Below are 21,613 nucleotides of genomic sequence, written 5' to 3' on the forward strand. Positions count from 1 at the left end.
AAACATTCACAAGCATGCATCATCACAAGGACTTTTCAATGGCTTATAATGTGGCTGGGCTAACAAGAAAATTGGTTTTTCTGGATCACAAAATCCTTGAGTTAAGAGAATCATAACATCACAAGCATGCATCATCACAAGGACTTTTCAATGGCTTATAATGTGGCTGGGCTAACAAGAAAATTGGTTTTTCTGGATCACAAAATCCTTGAGTTAAGAGAATCATAACAACACAATTATTCTTATTCTTCCCAACTTGCCTTTGCATTTGCATTGAGCTTTGCTTCTTTTTCTTTTCTTTTCTTTTTCTTTTTTTCTTTGCATATTCTTACTTTTTAGCTCTTAGCTCAATGCTTTTCCTTTTTCATGTTTTCCCAACAACCCCAAACTTGAACATTTAACAATACCACACAAGATCTTCTACTTAACTCTAGGGGTGGGCAAAGTATACTGCACTGCACTATACTATAAAAATTTGCAGTTAACTATAAAACAGTTCTCCTAAACTAAACTGAACTAAAAGTAGTTCGGGTGAACTGAACTGCACTGGTTTTTAGTCCACTCATAGTACAGTGCAGTTCAGTAAACTAATTTTTAGTTTACTTATAATGCATGCAGTAATCTTGTTGCACATCACTGCTTTTCATTCCAAACTGAGTAATCCTGTTGCACATCACTGCTTTTCATTCCAAACTGGACCAGCCAACGAACTGTAAAAAGCATTATGTTTTATTAGGCTAATACAAATAAAACATAATAAAACATTATCAATGTAATGTAATCCAAAGAAGAATTTGTTCATCACCTGCAAGCTGATTGCAAAATCAATCATTGGGATTGAGACAAACAAGAACAGTAAACTTCACGTCTACTCTTGACATTCAAAACAAGCTAAACAAATTCAGAAATTCAGAAATCACATCACTACATTGATGAAAGTGTTGTGATAAACTCTGAAAACAAATTCAGAAATTTCCAAGAAGGTGTCTGGAAATGGGATGGCAGAAGTAATTCACTTACTTAAGATCTGGAAGCTACCAGAATGATAAAAAACAACTATTATTTCATTTACTTTAATATTGAACTACAACTAGTTGAACTAAAAGATTAGTGAAATGAAAAATCCTCTGATGGGTTAAATGCTAAAACAGAACTAATGAACTGGACTGCTAAAATTATATTATGCAGAAACTAGAATTTCCAATGCATACTCACAAGCCAAACATAAGGATTTAACAATTGAGCAATGAAGGGTAAGGTGCAACGAATATAATTTAAACTGTAACATATTACTAACATAGCAGTAAAGGTAAAATAAAGAACTATAAACAATGAGAAAAAAATCCTAACCACATCAGGAAATAAAGGAAACATGGATATACTTGAAGAATGATTAAAGTAGGGGTCTAATATTGTTGTATTAGTGTGAGATATATCTAGAATTTTGATAACTTGTCTATTAGTTATTGGTACTACTGTCATTTCATCACAAACATCAACCATTAAAGGGTCTCATCATAGCACATAATTCTCTATATTGTGCAGCATCAAGACAAGCTGTGAATTACATTTTCTAAAAAGTTCTCCTTCCTTATATATATGGTTTTTTAAACTCTAACATCATTTGTGATTTTCCAATTTGTTTTCACATTTTTCTTTCAAATTAGTGTTCCTGTTAAACATTTTTCTTTACCAAGTGAAAAATATAAATAGTTGTGCAGTATTTCTTTCTTATTTGGCTCATGTATATATCATGAGTTTCTTCTCATTTAGTTCCTCTAAATATAAAGATTTTTCTACCTGGTCTCTGGTGTAGAGAGATCAAATGAAATTTTTGTAACATTTAAGAATGATCAAATGAAAAAAAAGAGTTAAATTATATGCATGGAAAGCTTTTCACACATATCTAATAGGAATTTATCCTATTATCACGTCATTCTATTCATTAATATAGTGTTATGACATGCTAAATTCCTACTGAATGCTTATGCTAAAAAATTTACACTAAAAATACAGTTAAACACCAAAAATCAAACATAAGACTATCAGAGGAATCATTTCGGTAACAAAACATGGCTGAATCAAATATGAAATTAGTGATTTTTTAAAGGACCAAATGATATTATTATACAGGATGAAGTTATCCAGAACATGATTGTCAAGATGTCCATTCCTAAACATGTGACATGTTTATATATAAGGAGATATGAAATGTACATATGCCTGTTGTGTTTGTTGTGTTGTGACTTTTCTTGCAAGATTATATATTCCTGTGTGATAACACTGAAAGAGAGAAGTGGGTGTTTACCCCGGTAAAGTTGAAGAAAATGGCTTTATCTATTACCTGCTCCTAACCTCTGAAAGGCCATGTTGGTGTCTGCTAAATCAATGATAAATGATAATGCTCAAATCAATGAATTTTCATTCTACATTGTATCAACAAATCTTGTTAACCATTCCAATATACCACAAAGATTTATTAGCACAAACATTCCAATATAAGCATAATTTTTTAGCTAAAGCAAAGATCATTCACAGATACAATGACTCCACAATAAGGTCTTAAAACAAACACTCCTTTATAATGCAAGAAAGTCATAACATATATCCCTTTTGAAAGGGAAAGGGAAAAACATTATTACCTTTGGGTTGCACAGTTCCAGCTAAAGGAGAAGTGTTACGGCAGAGTGTGGCAAAGCCTTCGACAGTGAACCTTCGACGGCGGTGAGCCTTCGAACGGCGGCGAGCCTTCGAACGGCGGCGAGCCTTCGAACGGCGGCGAGCCTTCAACAGCGGCGAGCCTTCGACTGTTCAAAAACTGAAAACTCTATTATCTTCTAATCACCATCAAACTGAAAAAGAACCTAGAGTAATCAAAACTAACCCCACAGAAAAACTATTATACAACATTTTTTATAGAAAAACTAAAGGAAGGAAAAATGGAAGGGAAAGAAAAACCCAAACCAGCGAAACAGCTCCTCTTCGAGTGACTTCGCACCAGCTTTAAGCAAATGTTTTGTTCGCGCCCCTCAATCATCCCCTTTTGTAGCTTCAATCTTTGTAGGCAACCTCTGGTCCATTGAATCGAGCCTCCTAGTCCATCATCGCGAAGTAACCATGGAACTCTCTTCCAATTTCTCTCAATCCTCTCGAACCCTAGCTTCAAGGATTTCCAATTTGGGAGTGAAAACTGTGGTTCACAGTTAACTGCATAGAGTTCAGTTTGTTTTAACTGAACTGTAAAATAGTTTAATTAGTTTTAGTTAAAATAAGTTTAGTTTTTTTAAGTATAATATAATTCAGTTAATTGTAGTTTCAGTACAGTTTTGTGAATTATGCCCAACCCTACTTAACTCAAGGTAAAGATTTTCAATCAAGGGTTTCAGTGTATGCTCAAGGCTAAGGGTTCAAAGGATAGAACACAAAGTGTTCTCTTTTAGTGGGCTAACTTTATGAATTTGGCCAATAAAAAGGGTTCCAACAAACGGCCTTGATCACATGATGCAAAACAAGCAATTGATTCAATCATAGAAAACCTGGGCAAAGTCATTCATGCTTTCAAAGTAATAGCATTCAATCATACCAAAAACTCTGGAGCTCAAAACCTCACATATAAGCTCATTCACATTTGACATACACATCCTGCTTAATTTCACAATCACAATCATGATAACCTGCATTTGTTCACAAAGCTTGTGAATCACCTGTATAAGCATTTTATGTGCACATCTATCTCAACATCAATCAATCACTAATCATCATCAAGCATTACTTATCACACAATCACAGTTAATAGCAAACCATCATAACAAACCATGTTTCCAATAGAGTACATCAAACCCTAATCTAAAACAAAAAATAAATAAGTTTCGAAAACTTAAACCAACAAAAGCATAAGTCCTGCTCTAGTTATGATAGCATTCATCAGTAAATGCTATCTCAACTCCTCATCAATCTGAGCTGTCCTCTGTATCTTCCTCTTCTTGGATCTTATAGTCTTAATTCTTTTTGCCCGATGAGGAGGCCATCCCTGCATCAAACATAATTCACAAAACCAAAAGATACATTGTTAAGCATTAGTAAACCACAATGAAGAAATCAGCCCCTTCAATGATGCCTGAGCATCCAAGATCCTCCTTCAAAGGGGTGGAAGAGAGAGTGTTTGCTTCGTTTCTGCCAAAGATACAAAACCCTAAGACATCTAGGTCTTTAAATAGGACATAAAAATAATAGAAAACGGGTCCAAGCCCAAACAGATCATAAAATCGCAGAAAACTGGCCCAAAACTCGTATGGTTGACTTTTTCCGTATTCTAGTTGACTGGTTGACTTTTTGGTTGACTGGTTGACTTTTCTGGTTGACTGGTTGACTTTTCTGATTCCATCTCTCTCCTTCTTCACTTCTTTCACTAAATTCACCTTAAAACCTGCACAAAAACACTGAAATCAAGCATAAACCTGTCCAGCTCTCTTATTTCTGAAAATATGGATAAAAGCATGATTTCAAGCCAGTTTCTAAGTGTAAAGGTTGCTTTTTGTGTCAATTTTAAGCATGAAAATAACAGTTTTTCAACTGTTATCAATGCTCTTTGGGCATATAGGACGGCAATGAAGACATTTATGGGTTTATCACCTTTTCAGCTAGTCTATGGGAAAGCATGTCATTTTCTAGTGGAGATGGAGCATAAAGCTTTGTGGGCTATAAAATTTTTGAATTTTGATCCCTCAAATATTCAAAATAAACGCAGAAGGCGGATATTGGAGCTTGAAGAGATGCGGTTGCATGCTTATGATTCATCGAGGAGCTACAAAGAAAAGGTAAAATTTTATCATGATAGGAAGCTGATAAAAAGAGTTTTTACACCAAGGCAGCAGGTGTTGTTGTTCAATTCACATTTGAAGTTGTTTCCTAGGAAGTTGAAGTCAAAGTGGTCAGGACCATTCACAATGAAGGAAGTGTGTCCTCATGGAGCAATTGAATTGGTAGATCCAGCTGCCCGTGATCCACAGAGAAGTTGGGTAGTGAATGGTCAATGTCTCAAGCATAATTTGGGAGGAGAAGTGAAATGTCTCTCAATAGTTATCAAGCTGAGGGATCCATGAGCTTATTGGGTCAAGCTAGTGACGTTAAAGAAGTGCTTACTGGGAGGCAACTGATGAACAAATCTTCAATCCCCGAAAACGGAGTCAAAAACTTGTTAACCCTCGGCAAGTGTAACCGAATCGTATGAAGTAATAAACCTGGTAAGACCAAGTATCGTTCTCCCAAAGGACTCACGACCTAGACAGTTATGTGATTTATTGATTAATTAATACTTGTGAACAAACAGTTGTAAGTTTCAAATGCAAAAGATTGAAAAGTAAATATGTATGCATGTGATGATCAATGGGCAAGGAGAAACAAAACACGTGAATTGAAATATATGGATGAATATATTGTTAGGGTTTATCAATTTCATCCTATCCACATTCTTGTATTTAGGAATTCATCATTCTTTTCATTAATGTTAATGCCACTTTCTAAATTACTTAAAACCCGATGTCTCGGCGAAGAAAGCCTAATCATAATCCACTCTCTTGTATTTAGGAATTCATCATTCTTTGTTGGCTTTCAATATTTCTACCAACTTTTCTTCTTCTTCAGGAAGCAAAGAATTACTAATGATGACTGACTTTGTTCCATCTTCTTCTAGAAAAACATACTTTAAATGTGATGGTAGCATTTTTAATTCTAACTTTTTTGGTTTGACTTCTTCTTTAGTATCAATTGTTTCAAACTTAGCATGTTCCACTGGAATCTCCTTCAATGTCTCCAAATCCATCATACATTCATCAATCAATTTTTCTTCTTCTTCATTTAAATCTTCACAAGCATCAATAAGAATTTTCTCCACTGGAGAAGAATAACGTACCATCCTTTCTTGCACCATGCAAACTTCATCAAGTATATCAAATTGAAAACATGCTTTGTCATCTTTTGGATGTGCCATGGCTTTAAATACATCGAAATTTACTTCTTCATCTTGAACTCTCAATTTGAGCTTACCATTATCCACATCAATTAAAACTCTGGCAGTCTTCATAAATGGTCTCCCAAGAATGAGAGGTACATCTCCATTTTCCTCCATCTCCATAATAAAAAAATCCACTGGAAAAACGAATTTGTCTACCTTGACCAGCACATCTTCAACTACTCCATAAGGATATTTAAGAGACCTGTCCGCCAATTGAAGTGCCATTCTAGTGGGTTTGAGCTCTAAGCCCTCAATTCTTTTAAATACAGAAAGCGGCATCAAACTAATGCTAGCTCCCAAATCAATTAGAGCTCTTCCAACTTCCAAATCTCCTATAGTGCATGGAATAGTGAAACTCCCTGGATCTTTAAACTTGCGAGGTAATTTGATGGGGGAAGTGCATACCTAGAGAGAATATACTAAATGTCATTTAAGAAATGGAAGAGAAACTAAAAATGGAAGAGATTAGAGAAAAGGAAACTTAGGAAATGAAGATGCGCCACTTGAACAAGCTTCCAAGATAAGCATCATGAAGAGGACCACCACTTGCTTGAGCAAGATAAGGCCTGCCCAAATTTGGGACTTTATTGACAAAATTCTATCTCAAAGAAGAATGCAAGATTGCAATTCAACTCAAATTTCATTCAATGCAAAGGTAAGGTGTCTACAAAGAAGAACCCCTAGGTTGCTTATATAGCTTTTGGAATGACTTTGATGATGAGTTTCAAGAGATGTGGGACTTGGAAGGCTCCAAGTTCTGTCCAGCAGCAGCTGCAACGTCCCTAGGTGCATGGGAGCCCCACATTGCTTAATTATCTCATTCCAAAAGGGTTTATAAGCTTCCTAGTTCTCCTAGAGTTCAAAAACTAACACTAGCTATGCTTCCTAACTCCTACACGCCTAAAAATGCTCACTTTCTCTTCTATTCTTTTTAAGACCAAGCTATGGAAAGTCCCACATTGCTTACTCTTAAAGAGAAAGAAGAGTTTATAAGCAATTATTCACATGAACTAAGAGAAAGAAATCAAAAGGCAAATACACGCCCAAAGGAAACCTATACTACTCTTTTTGTGTTTTTGTCACTTTGAAACTCTTCACTACTTGACCCATTTATGATCATATCATCCCCCCCAGGTTGGAGAGGATTCGACCTCGAATCTTGAAAAGCCTGCAACATAGAGAGATTTAGTGACTTATTTCGTGTATAAACCAAAGCAGCTCCTCTTGGATCAAATGTCAATCTGCAAAAATCATTAAACATTTTGTGAATGAATTTATGTTGACCAATCAATGTATATAAACAAGTAATAGTAAAAGAAAGTCTCCTGATATTTTTATTGCATTTAGTGGTGAAAACTAGGAGACCATTTTTAGAGAAAAAATTATTTTTGTCTTGAGTTGAATGGACCCAAAGGGGTAACACTAACTCATGACATGTTTCATAAATGTTTATGGAATAGTTGGAAAGAAGGAAAGAGGGAGGTGAAAAAGTTGTGCAAAATATTTTTGGAACAAAGAAAGAAAACTTAGTAAAAGGAGAAAAGTAGAAGGATTGAAAAACTCCCCTGTCATGGTTTAGATCTATTTGAATGATGGGAGTGGATGGTGCCTTCAGTAACACTTCCTTTTTGACTAAGACGTTGTCCTTCTCTATTTCTCTCACAAGTTCTTCTTTTTCTTTGTTTTCTCCCTCCTCTCTTTCTTTTCTCTCAGTCTCTTCTTTTACTCTCTCCTCTCTTTCTTTTCTGTCGTCATTTAAACAAGTAAGCATGACCTTCTCTTTTTGGTGAAGTTGCTCCAGCAGAAGTGAGGATTGAAGGCAGTGGAATGATGAATGGAATCATGAGCAATGTTGAATATGGCTCACGAGAAGCAGTGGCAGCGGACGAAGACGTGATTTAGCAGCAGCAGTATAGTCAATGCAGTGGAGGCAGATCTGGATGCAGAGATGGATGTAGAGATGGATGCAGAGCTCTATGGTGAGTGGATTATCTAACTCAGAAAGCCTTCACTGGAAGGAAGCTAGAAGGAGAAGGAAAGCTCAATAAGAGGTGACTTTTGGCAGAGTTCTGGTTGCTGGAAAAATGCATCAGCATAGTAAAACTCCATGTATTCAAAAGTGAGCTACAAGCTTTGCTTATGAGATTTTTATAGATCAATCTCAAAGCTTAAGCAAGCCTTTACACGTTTCTTTTTAGATCTGAAATGCTAACCATGTGCTAAATGTGTGGCTTCTAGAAAGCCTTATGAAACACGTGAGTTTTACATGTGGAGAGAAAAACTTTACTAATGCCACCCCTTAGAAGGATAAGCACACCCCTTCTTGTGTGAAAATGTCCATTTTACCCTTCTCCATGTTTTGGCAAATTTGTAACATCTTCTTGTTCTCCAATTTTCCATCCAAAAATAGCAAATAGTATTTGACCTTGGGGAGAATACTCATCTTGGAGCTTTTTGGCCATCCCTCTTGTGATGGGTCCTATGGTGCTAGACCTTCTTGTATCATCCCCTCCCTCTTGAGAAGGATTTGTCCTCAAATCCAAAAGGTCTTCATCTTCACTATCAAATCCTGAAAAAGGTTTAAGATCAGATACATTGAAAGTAGCATGAACACCATATTCAGGAGGAAGATCAAGTTGATAGGCATTGTTATTAATCCTCCTTATCACTCTAAAAGGGCCATCTCCTCTAGGATTGAGTTTGGATTTTCTTAGTTGAGGAAATCTTTCCTTTCTAAGATGAACCCAAACTAGATCACCTTCATTGAAGATTAACTCTTTCTTGCCCTTGTTGTGTTGCTTGGCATATTTCTCATTTTGTTGTTGAATTTGATTTTTAACCTTGTGATGTAATTCTTTGATAAACTTAGATTTAGATACCCCATCTTGATGAACAAAATCAATAGAATTTGGAAGGGGTATTAAATCCATGGGTGTCAAAGGATTAAAACCATAAACAACTTCAAAAGGAGACAATTTAGTAGTTCCATGAACTACTCTATTGTAGGCAAACTCAACATGAGGCAGGTACTCATCCCAAGATTTGTGATTTCCTTTAAGAACTACCCTTAGTAAAGTGGAAAGAGATCTATTGACTACTTCAGTTTGACCATCTGTTTGAGGATGGCAAGTAGTAGAAAAAGATAACTTAGTCCCTAATCTAGACCATAAGGTCCGCCAAAAGTGACTAAGAAATTTTGTATCTCTATCCGAAACTATTACCTTAGGTAACCCATGAAGTTTAACCACATCTCTAAAGAATAACTTTGCAATGTTGCTTGCATCATCTACTTTGTGGCAAGGTATAAAATGAGCCATTTTGCTAAATCTATCTACCACCACAAAGATAGAATCAAAACCCCTAGAAGTTTTGGGAAGACCTAACACAAAATCCATACTTATCTCTTCCCAAGGGGTGGAAGCAACATTCAAAGGAGTATACAGTCCATGAGGCATTGATTTAGATTTAGATTCTAAACAAGTTATACACTTAAAGCAATGCCTTTGAACATCCCTTCTCATGTGAGGCCAAAAGAATTTTTCTTTCAACATGCCAAGGGTCTTTTCTACCCCAAAATGTCCCATTAATCCTCCCTCATGTGTCTCTTTAACAAGGAGTTTTCTATGTGAACCTTGAGGAATGCAAATTTTTCCTTCTTTAAAAAGATATCCTTCTTTCACATAGAATCCTCCTTGAGGTTTATTGAGACATTCCTCATAGATATGAGCAAAATCAAGATCTTGTGAATATAATTCAAGAATGTTATTAAATCCAAGAATTTGAGCTCCCAATGTGGCTAATAGATTAATTTTTCTTGACAAAGCATCAGCCACCACATTGGATTTTCCTTTCTTGTATTTAATAACATAAGTGAATTGTTCAATGAATTCCAACCACTTAGCATGCCTCTTTTGTAACTTGTGTTGACTCTTCAAATACTTAAGTGATTCATGATCACTATGAATGATAAACTCCTTGGCAACAAGGTAATGTTCCCAAGTTTGAAGAGCCCTCACAAGTGCATAGAGTTCTTTGTCATAGGTGGGATAATTACAAGAGGCACCATGAAGTTTTTCACTAAAGTATGCAATTGGGTGTCCTTCTTGTAATAATACTGCACCTATGCCAAATCCTGAAGCATCACATTCTAGCTCAAAAGTTTTGGAAAAATTTGGCAAAGCTAGAATGGGTGCTTGTGTGAGCTTCTCTTTGAGTAGCTCAAAAGCTTTTTGTTGTTTATCCCCCCAATGGAATGTAACATCTTTTTTCACCAACTCATTGAGGGGTGAAGCAAGACTAGAGAAGTTAGGAACAACTCTTCTGTAAAAGCTTGCCAACCCATGGAAGCTCCTTACTTCTCCTACATTCTTTGGAGGAGGCCAATCTTGGATGGCCTTTATTTTTTCTGGGTCCACATGAACCCCATTTTTGGTGACCACAAATCCAAGAAATATGACACTATCAACACAAAAGGTACACTTGTCAAAGTTTGCAAACAATTTGTGTGTTCTAAGAATTGTTAAAACAACTCTTAAATGATTTTCATGAGTTTGCAAATTTTGACTATATACCAAGATGTCATCAAAGTAAACAACTACAAACTTCCCAATGCAATCCCTAAGGACATGATTCATAAGTCTCATGAATGTGCTTGGAGCATTTGTAAGACCAAAAGGCATAACTAGCCATTCATATAATCCAAACTTGGTCTTAAAGGCAGTTTTCCATTCATCACCTTCTTTAATTCTTATTTGGTGATAGCCACTTTTTAAATCTACCTTTGAAAATATTTGTGCTCCATGCAATTCATCCAACATATCATCAAGCCTAGGAATGGGATGTCTATACTTGATTGTGATGTTGTTGATAGCTCTACAATCACAACACATGCGCCACTTCCCATCTTTTTTTGGTACAAGTAACACTGGTACAGCACAGGGACTTAGACTCTTTTGAACTAAGCCTTTATCTAGCAACTCTTGGACTTGTGTCTCAATCTCCTTAGTTTCTTGGGGATTTGTCCTATAGGCTGGCCTATTAGGAAGAACTGCCCCTGGAATGAAATCAATTTGATGTTCAATTCCTCTTATGGGTGGAAGCCCTTTTGGAATTTCTTGTGGGAATAGATCATCAAATTCTTTCAAAAGTTTTTGAATGGATGGAGAAAGAGTTGAAGTCTTTGAATCACTAGATGTGCATGTAAGTGTCCCTTGACAAAGAAGAAGATATGAAGGTTGCTCAACTTGAAGTGTATTGATTAAAGTCTTTTTGTTTAAAAGGACTTCATGTTGAGTGACCTTAGGTGGCACACTTGTTTCTATACCTCCCTTTCTTTTTGACTTTTTCTTTTGATCATGTTCTTGCTTTCATAAAATCTTCATTTGTGATTGATCCTTAGCCACTTGGGTAGGAGTCAAAGGATGAAGCACAAACTTTTTGTCCTTTTGATGGATAGTGATGGTATTGGTTAGACCATGATGGATAGTTTGATGATCAAATTGCCATGGTCTCCCCAATAACACATGACATGCTTCCATGGGAACTATATCACATAAAACTTCATCTTTGAAGTTCCCAATGGAAAATGCCAACTTCACTTGATTCTTGACTATTATATCCCCATCTTCATTTAGCCAATGAAGTTTATAAGGTTTTGGATGGGGTATAATATCAAGTTTCAACTTCTCAACCAACCTTGTGCTACAACAATTGCAACAAGACCCACTATCAACAATGAGAGAACAATGATTTTCCTGAATTTTACATCTTGTGTGAAAGATGTTCTCTCTTTGTGATATATGTTCAAGACTTGGTTGGTTGCTAAGTATCCTTCTCACCATGAGAAGTTGTCCATCATCAGCATATATTTCCTCTTCCCTCTCTTCTTCCTCACTCTCACTTGTACTAGTTGGGGTGTCACTTTCACTACTATAAATGTCCTTGCCTTTCAAAATAATGTTTCTTTTTGTAGGACATTGAGTAGCTACATGACCCCTTCCTAGACATTTGAAGCATTTGATTTCACTTGTTCTTGTGTGTGAGGGTGTCTCTTTCTTGGGTCTCTCTTCTATTTTGGCTAGAGGTTTAAATGGCTCTTTTTCTTTAAAAATTTTCTTTTCAAAAGTAGGTTGAACTTGAATTCTTTTAGAAGAAGATTTTCTCAAGTTTTGTTGTTCTACCTTTATACACATTTGAACAAGATCATTCAAATCTCTATAAGGTAGAAGTTCAACCCTATCTCTTATGTCAAAATTGAGCCCACTTAAAAATCTAGCTAAAGTAGTTTCTGGACCTTCTACTATGCCTGCCCTCATCATATACAACTCCATCTTTTGTCTATATTCCTCAACTGTCATAGACCTTTGTTGTAACCTTTGGAGTTTATCCATGAGTTCTCTATTGTAGTAGGAGGGAATGTGTCTCCTCCTAAGGGCAGACTTGAGATCATTCCAATAGTGGATGGGAGGGGCTTGATGTCTAAGCCTCTCTTGGACCAAGGCGTTCCACCAATACATTGCATACCCTTGAAAACTTAGGGTAGCTAGAGAGACCTTCCTCTCTTCACTCACTTGATGGCATTCAAACAATTGTTCTACCTTCATCTCCCAATCAAGATAAGCCTCTACATTGTCCTTCCCATGGAAGTGAGGCAACACCACATTGACTTCTTTAGGGGGTGGGGGTGCATGAGAATTTCTCCTATGCCTTCTAGAAGTAGAAGGCTGATGAGGGTAATAATCACCCAAACTCATAGACATCCCTCCCTCTTGAGAGTTTTCACTCTGGCTTCCCCTAGACTTACTTTTCCTTATCATTCTCAACTCATCTTGAATAACAGCATTTTGAAGCTCTCTATTGGCTTTCTCTTCATTCATTTCTCTTCTTATTTCCTTGAATTCATTAACTAAAGTTTGAAGAGAAAAATGTTCTTTTTCACTATCACTAATCCTAGGAGAATGCCTTCTAGACATTATGATGGACTTAAATGTTATTCTTGAAGTAAAGACTAGAGCTTTTCACTTGAAAGCAATATTCCAGGTAAGGGAGGTGATTCACTAGGAATGCTTAAGTACCAGGCCTTATCCTTGCCAAATATGCTTCTAGTTACTTACTAGAGTCCTTAGATCAAAATCACTCTTAAATCCACTTAAGTCTTAAAGACAACAAAGAAAACACAAAGCCAAGAAAAGACACAGCCTAACTCTAAATTCGGACCCCTAAGAGAGCTTCCTATTCGCACAAGATATATGCTATCTAGTTGAGAATGGGACAAGCAATTAAAGTGAGGTCTCCTAGGTGAGGCTTAGACTTTGGATCTAAGACACACTCACCGTCTACCAAATTTAAAGTGATGAGACTTTTAGTCAAGTTAGCAAATGAGGGAAGAACACTTATGAGCTCTTCCACTTCACTTGCTTGAAATGGCCAACTTACAAAATTGAAAAAGAAAGTAAACACCAAAAATACAAAGGAAACACAAAATTTGGGAAAACAAGGATGTGGTTGAATGTGGCAGCTTTGGTTGCTCTCAAACAAGTAATGAATCAGCTTGGATTCATGCAATTCTCTCAGCTGCAAGTGAATTATGCTGCTGTTGCAGCAACCAGTTTGATGCAGACCAGTGAAGAATTTGGGTCTGCTGCACCAAAAAAATCAGCCTCAAGGTTGATCTTTCCTTGCTCCAATCCACTCCCTAAAATGCTACCAGTGTTGTAGGACCACCTGAGATAATTCTGCACCCAACAAAGAGCTCATACAGACCACCAATGATCAATTATTAAGCCAGAAAAACAACACTGCTGCTGCCATAAAACTGTTAAACCAGAATGCACAACTGTAGTTTTATCAAACAGCTTATGTGCAGGATTTTCAAACAACTTAAATCAATCAATTAATCGGTTTCCCATGAATGGTGGCACTCAAAATGAACTTAGGAAAGGATCTAGAGTAGATTTGAAAAGCAAGAAACAAAGATAAGTTGCAGCTTTGATCAATTTCGAAACCAAATGTAAACTAGGCAAAGTGTTTGATAAAATGCCTAGAAGAAAGCTGAAAAAAAATGTGCATCAGATTTTAAATTTTGCTTGGCACTGGTTCACACAGCTTTTTACAATGCAGTTTATGGTAAGATTTGAATTGTGCACTTCTTTTAATTCAATTGAACCAAGCTTTTGCTACCAATTCTGAACTAAATTTGATGCAGTAATTCAATCAAGCTTTCAAATTAAAATTCTGCAACTATACCAGAAAAAGATACTTAAAAAATTGGTGGTTTGAATGGTCATTTTGCACAAACAAATCTGGACTCTTAATTTTATGATTTGAGCAAATTTGTTTTACCAAATATGACTTGTGCAAACTGCCAGCAGAGGCTAAATGCTTTTAAATCAAAATTTGACTATTGCAGTTGCTATTTCACACCAAATTTGGCCAATTCACCATCCAATTTTTTAGCAAAAGAATCAAACTGATATGTAATCAATTAAAATGACTCTAGGACAGCAAATCAAACTTAAACAGACTCTAGGAATGACTGAAAAGATATCCAAATATGAATTCTAATCTGGACAGATTCAAAATCAAAAAAAAATTCAGAAACATCAATCAAAGATAGGTGCAGTTCGGTCAAGCTGCTTGAATGAGTTATGGATTCTGCAGAATGGTGCAACCAGATTGATTGTCTTGGACAATTCCTTGTTTATATGGTATGCACACATCACATTACAGTAATTCCATTATCACCAATGTTTAACTTCACACGGTGCATTTCAGAAAACACATTTTAAATCAGATTCAAACCAGATTTAAATTCTGCATTAACGGGAACTGCACTGTGATGGAATTCAAGATGCACAAGCTCATTCATCATTGCTCATCTCATGTGCTTCTATTGAAAATCCAATCAACACAGCAGATTTATCCCAAACCAGTTTCAACTCAGAAATTTGACAAAATAAACCACAACACAGTACTAGACATGACAGAATTGGATTTCTAAATTAAAAGACTCAAAGCAATGGAATGAACCGATTAAAATGATTAACAATAAAGCAATTAAAAGCTGGAACAAAGAAATCAAACATTGGAATCTACTGGAATTAAAATTGCAATGAAACAGTGTGCACAGAATGAAGACACGAAAGGAATGTTGATGACATAAAAAATTGACTTAGCTGGAGCGTGATGCAGAACCTAGGCTCTGAATACCACTTGATGAAGTTGCTCCAGCAGAAGTGAGGATTGAAGGCAGTGGAATGATGAATGGAATCATGAGCAATGTTGAATATGGCTCACGAGAAGCAGTGGCAGCGGACGAAGACGTGATTTAGCAGCAGCAGTATAGTCAATGCAGTGGAGGCAGATCTGGATGCAGAGATGGATGTAGAGATGGATGCAGAGCTCTATGGTGAGTGGATTATCTAACTCAGAAAGCCTTCACTGGAAGGAAGCTAGAAGGAGAAGGAAAGCTCAATAAGAGGTGACTTTTGGCAGAGTTCTGGTTGCTGGAAAAATGCATCAGCATAGTAAAACTCCATGTATTCAAAAGTGAGCTACAAGCTTTGCTTATGAGATTTTTATAGATCAATCTCAAAGCTTAAGCAAGCCTTTACACGTTTCTTTTTAGATCTGAAATGCTAACCATGTGCTAAATGTGTGGCTTCTAGAAAGCCTTATGAAACACGTGAGTTTTACATGTGGAGAGAAAAACTTTACTAATGCCACCCCTTAGAAGGATAAGCACACCCCTTCTTGTGTGAAAATGTCCATTTTACCCTTCTCCATGTTTTGGCAAATTTGTAACATCTTCTTGTTCTCCAATTTTCCATCCAAAAATAGCAAATAGTATTTGACCTTGGGGAGAATACTCATCTTGGAGCTTTTTGGCCATCCCTCTTGTGATGGGTCCTATGGTGCTAGACCTTCTTGTATCATCTTTGGCATCACTTGATGAGGAAGAAGAGCTATAGGTTGGTGAAGTTAAGGAAGAGGTAGACTCATTAGTCATAATTACTTCACCCTCAATGCATGTTGCCTTTTTGGTGGGGCAGGCAGAGGCTATATGACCATGTCCTAAACATTTAGAACATTTAATGTGACTTGGTCTAGAAGGAGATTTAGGTGGGGAAGAGGAATGGTTAGAAGAAAAATGAGAAAACGATTTGTTAGTGGGCTCCTTAGAAACATCCGTGTTTTTATTCTTTGATGATGAGGATTTGTAGAAAACATCTCTTGAAGATTTGGAAAATTTGTTTTGACAAGCTTCTTTTTTCAAGAGTTTCTTCTCTACTTTCATGGCTCTATGAACCACTACATCTAAAGTCTCATCAACATGGAATTCAATTATATCTTGGATGTTGCTATTAAGTCCACTAATAAATCTAACTATTTTTGCATGATCATTTTCTTTAAGGTTAGTATGATGTAGGAGCACTTCGAGCTCGCGAGCATACTCCTCCACACTTCGTCTACCTTGAGTAAGCCATTGGAGCTTAATCAAGAGGTCCCTATGGTAGTATGGAGGTACGAAACGTTGGTACAAAATGTCCCTGCAATGTTCCTATGTACTCGCGGGTGAGGCCATGGTTAAGTATCTCCTATTTAGCCATTGTTTGGTGTATCCCTCTAAAGCTAAACAAGCTAACTTTACACGCAAAGGTCCATTTACACTATATAAATCAAAAATTTGGTCTACTTTAGCTATCCAATCTAAAAAAATAGACGGCTCGACTTCCCCTTTGAAAGTAGGCAAGTTCAACTTTGGTAGTGTAAGGCCTTGGTCCATAGCTTTATCTTCTTGATGCTTCTTTGGCGAGGGAAGGTATACATTTATGGTTCTAGCTTCTTGCTTCTTCTTGTAGGAACCATGATCATGACCATGAGATTGCTTCCCTTTAGCCTTTGTTTCCGCGTTTAACCGTTTGCTCATAGCATCAAGTTGATGTTGCATTTGTTGGAAGGCCTTCATCACATCAAACTTGCTAGAAGGACTTCCATGGGGGCTATCGCCATGAAATGAAGCACGACTGGAACCTGCAGACATGGTAAGGCAACAACCACAAAAAACTAACACCAAAAACAGGTTAGAACCAATGAAAAATCACGGCAATACAGCAGCCACAATTCTGGTCACGGTTTCACTCAAATAAAGCAATGAAATGGTTCAAAACTCACGGCAAGTGTCTCAAAGAAAAAAGGAAAGGGCAGCACCCTTCTTTTAAGATAGTAAAATGTTTCACAAGTCCACTTTGAGAGCACCAACTCAAGTCCAAAGCAAATGGAAAGATGTACAATCCACCCTCAATGCAAAGGAGCCAAATCAAGACAGTCCATGGTAGAAGCCAAAAAAATGAATGAAAACTACAAGACAAATGAGGGAAATGGAACCTAAAAATCAAGAAACTTGGCACACAATAAGGAGGCAGCAATCTAATGAATGTGAAGAGACAAAACAACAAGAAATTGGAGTCAAAACAGTGGCACAAAATGAACAAGACAGCAAAGAAAATTAACACAACTAAGGAGCAAAATCACATCAACATGCTACGCATACATGAAGAGCAAGACCGAATTAATGCTGGAAATAATTTTGGCAAACCTCAAACCAAAATATTCTGTATTGGAAATGAAAAAGAGGCTCTAAATGAAGCAATCAAACACACCAATCAATGAGAAAACTCTCGGCCAAGCACACCAAACAGCAACCAATTTTTTTTTGTTGATTTTATTTTGATACAACAAACAGCACTTGGTAAAATGTCTCGGCCAAGCCACTTTAATGAAGAAAATGTGTTTGATTGGAAGCACATTTGTAATGGTTTATAGCCTCTATTTATACAGAACAAATAAGCAAGGTTCACACGCTTAAATCCAATGATGATCAAGCTCAATTCATCATACAAGCAAGGAGATGTAAAAATACTCTTAGCTATGCAATTTCAGAAAAATACTCTAGAAAACTCCTAAAGAGGAACAAACATATGACTCAATTCAAAGCTAATAAGCAAGAAAAGACACATACAATCCAGCCAAGACAAGAAATTACAGCTGGAACAAACAAACAAAAGGAAATAGGACACCTACTTGTTGAAGACCTCCAATAGCATTGTTGCTGTTTGATGAAAAGTCTACTTGCACAAGGCTCTGGACAGCCACGGTTTAGTCCCTCAAAGCATTGATTTGAAGTGTTGATTCCTTGCTTAAGAGTATTGAGAGGGTGTAGCAACGTCCAGGGAGCAATTACAGCCACCAAAATGTCCAAACAGCCAACAACAAAGCAAAACAGTGGAGTATTAATTCAACAGCAGAAAACTGGATGAACACAGTGGAGAAAAAACTTTACTGGGAACAGTACAGAACGAATTTGAGAAAAGTAAAAATTGTTCATGAAACTAGACATCCATACGAAACTAGGAAAAAAAATTTCATGGAAAACGGACAAGAAATGAAGCTAAACTAAATCATACAAGTTGACTGTAACAGGGACGCAGAAGCTGGGCGAGACAGAAATTGGCTCAGCGAAAATGAACATTTCTAAGCTATTCTACTCTAGCATGCAATTCCTAAGAGATCAAAAACCTAAGGCTCATGATACCACATGATGGGGAAGTGCATACCTAGAGAGAATATACTAAATGTCATTTAAGAAATGGAAGAGATTAGAGAAAAGGAAACTTAGGAAATGAAGATCCGCCACTTGAACAAGCTTCCAAGATAAGCATCATGAAGAGGACCGCCACTTGCTTGAGCAAGATAAGGCCTGCCCAAATTTGGGACTTTAGAGACAGAATTCTATCTCAAAGAAGAATGCAAGATTGCAATTCAACTCAAATTTCATTCAATGCAAAGGTAAGGTGTCTACAAAGAAGAACCCCTAGGTTGCTTATATAGCTTTTGGAATGACTTTGGTGATGAGTTTCAAGAGATGTGGGACTTGGAAGGCTCCAAGTTCTGTCCAGCAGCAGCTGCAACGTCCCTAGGTGCATGGGAGCCCCACATTGCTTAATTCTCTCATTCCAAAAGGGTTTATAAGCTTCCTAGCTCTCCTAGAGTTCAAAAACTAACACTAGCTATGCTTCCTAACTCCTACACGCCTAAAAATGCTCACTTTCTCTTTTATTCTTTTTAAGACCAAGCTATGGAAAGTCCCACATTGCTTACTGATAACAGTTGAAAAACTGTTATTTTCATGCTTAAAATTGATACTAAAAGCAACCTTTATACTTAGAAACTAGCTTGAAATCATGCTTTTCTTCATATTTTTATAAATAAGAGAGTTGGACAGGTTTATGCTTGATTTCAGTGTTTTTGTGCAGGTTTTAAGGTGAATTTGGTGAAAGAAGTGAAGAAGGAGAGAGATGGAATCAGAAAAGACATCAAAAAGTGCAAAAGGAGAAGCCGAAGTCACCGCTCAGCGGCAGTTTACCGCTGAGCGGCAATCAGGAGCTTACGGGAGGTCCGCTGAGGAGCAAAATGGCCGTTGAGGGGAAGAAACGACTCACGCACTTACCGCTGAGCGGTACTTTACCGCTGAGCGGCACTTTTATGGGCTTGGACCTAATTTTCTGTAATTTACGAATAATATATAAGCTTTAGGGTTTCCTAGGGTTAGGTATCTTTGGCCGGAACGAAGAAAACACTCTCTCTTCCACCCCGTTGAAGGAGGATCTTGGATGCTGAGGCTTCCTCTTCACCTTTTTAGGGTTTTATCTTTCATTCTTTCATTGTTATTCATCTAGGTTTACCATGAATATGGTGAACTAAACTCTGTATGTTTGTTGGGGAATCAATGTAATCTTTTGAAGCTCTCATATATGGAATTTGTGTTTACATCTTTTATTTAAGATCTATGCTTTCTTTCATCATTAGTTAGGGTTTTTCCTCTTTGCTTAATGCTTGCATTGTTTAACTCATTCGATGCATGATTATTGGTTTTGTCGATATAGGCGCGTACGGGGAAGTCTAGATCCGGGGAATTTCTCCCAATATCATATTGGTTGTCGTTAAGCTCCTGCACTTATGAACTAATCATTAGGAATGCTAGGAATTGTATGAACTCGTGATTAGGGAGAAGCCTTCTTGAAAGGTACTTTAGAGAGTGGCATTAACAATGATGATTTGAATGTTGAATTCCTAAAATATATGAGAGTGGATAAGATGAAATTGAACCCCAACAACATATTCATACATATATTTCATTGAAAGTGTTTATCTTTTGCTTTTGCCATTGATCAAAACTTCATGCATACATATTTAATTTTCGTCTTTTGCATATAAAATCCAAATATTTCGTCTTTAAGTCTTAGCTAATCAATAAACCACACAACTAAACTAGGCCGTGAGTCCTTTGGGAAGAACGATACTTGGTCTTACCAAGTTTATTACTTGAACGATTCGGTCATACTTGCCGATTGAAAAACAAGTTTGTGACATCATATTTTGGTGTTCATAAATTTGTCCATCATGTATGCCTAGCATGTTGGTGTGATTTACTTCTTAGTTGTGTCAATTTGTTTGCTGTTGTCTTGTTCATTTTGTGCCACTGTTTTGCCTCCATTTTTCTTGTTGTTTTGTCTTCATAAAATCATTAGATTGCTGCCTCCTTATTGTGTGCCAAGTTTCATGATTTTTTAGGTTCCATTTCCATTATTTGTCTTGTAGTTTTCATTCATTTTTCTTGACTTCTACCATGTGCTGTCTTGATTTGGCTCTTTTGCATTAAGGGTGGATTGTACATTTTTCCATTTGCTTTAAACTTGAGTTGGTGCTCTCAAAGCGGACTTTTGAGACACTTTTTTTAGACACTTTGCCGAGAGATTTGAGCTTCTTTTCTTGTTGTTTTGAGTGAAACCGTGTGCTGCTGTTTGGGCCATGATTTTTGGCTGTTTCTAACCAGTTTTGTGTGTTAGCTTTGCTGTTGTTTGCGTTGTTAACATGTCTGCAGGTTCAAGCCGTGTTTCCTCCAATGGAGCTAGTCATCACGGAAGTGCTTCTAGCAAATTTGATTTGATGAAGGCTTTTCCACAAATACAACATCAACTTGACTCCATTAGTAAACGGTTGGACAAGGACGCGAAAGCAAAAGGGGAGCAACCTCATGGTCATGATCATGGTTCCTACAAGAAGAAGCAAGAAGCTAGAACCGTAAATGTATACCTTCCCTCGCCAAAGAAGCATCAAGAAGATAAAGCTATGGACCAAGGCCTTACACTACCAAAGTTGAACTTGCCTACTTTCAAAGGGGAAGTCGAGCCGTCTATTTTTCTAGATTGGATAGCTAAAGTAGACCAAATTTTTTATTTGTATAGTGTAAATGGACCTTTGCGTGTAAAGTTAGCTTGTTTAGCTTTAGAGGGATACGCCAAACAATGGCTAAATAGGAGATACTTAACCATGGCCTCACCCGCGAGTACCTGGGAACATTGCAGGGACATTTTGTACCAACATTTCGTACCTCCATACTACCATAGGGACCTCTTGATTAAGCTCCAACGGCTTACTCAAGGTAGACGAAGTGTGGAGGAGTATGCTCGCGAGCTCGAAGTGCTCCTACATCGTACTAACCTTAAAGAAAATGATCATGCAAAAATAGTTAGATTTATT

General features: G+C 37.0%; 1 protein-coding gene, 1 long non-coding RNA gene and 1 pseudogene across 2 annotated transcripts; 1 reads left to right on the forward strand and 2 right to left on the reverse strand.

The window, feature by feature from the left end:
- Nucleotides 1–234: 234 nt before the first annotated feature.
- LOC148197497 (uncharacterized) lies at nucleotides 235–3,188 on the reverse strand. Its single transcript, XR_015786572.1, has 3 exons — nucleotides 2,965–3,188; nucleotides 2,643–2,852; nucleotides 235–710 (listed from the first exon to the last, which is right to left on the reverse strand). It is a non-coding gene; the product is annotated as an uncharacterized LOC148197497 (long non-coding RNA).
- A 1,419-nt stretch (nucleotides 3,189–4,607) lies between these two features.
- On the forward strand, nucleotides 4,608–5,102 carry LOC148197498 (uncharacterized). Its single transcript, XM_088092080.1, has one exon. It carries the CDS (start codon nucleotides 4,608–4,610, stop codon nucleotides 5,100–5,102), a length of 495 nt encoding a protein of 164 aa, XP_087948206.1.
- Nucleotides 5,103–16,333: 11,231 nt separating this feature from the next.
- LOC148197499 (uncharacterized) lies at nucleotides 16,334–18,842 on the reverse strand (annotated as a pseudogene).
- Between the last annotated feature and the right edge of the window lie 2,771 nt (nucleotides 18,843–21,613).

The sequence above is a fragment of the Vigna umbellata genome, chromosome 5 (assembly GCF_029865625.1).
Source record: "Vigna umbellata cultivar VRB3 chromosome 5, Vumbellata_1.0, whole genome shotgun sequence".
In the NCBI taxonomy this organism is placed as follows: domain Eukaryota; kingdom Viridiplantae; phylum Streptophyta; class Magnoliopsida; order Fabales; family Fabaceae; genus Vigna; species Vigna umbellata.

What these genes read in the sequence shown, in the direction of transcription:
- LOC148197498 (XM_088092080.1), top strand. Translation starts at nt 4,608, where the DNA reads ATGAAGACATTTATGGGTTTATCACCTTTTCAGCTAGTCTATGGGAAA.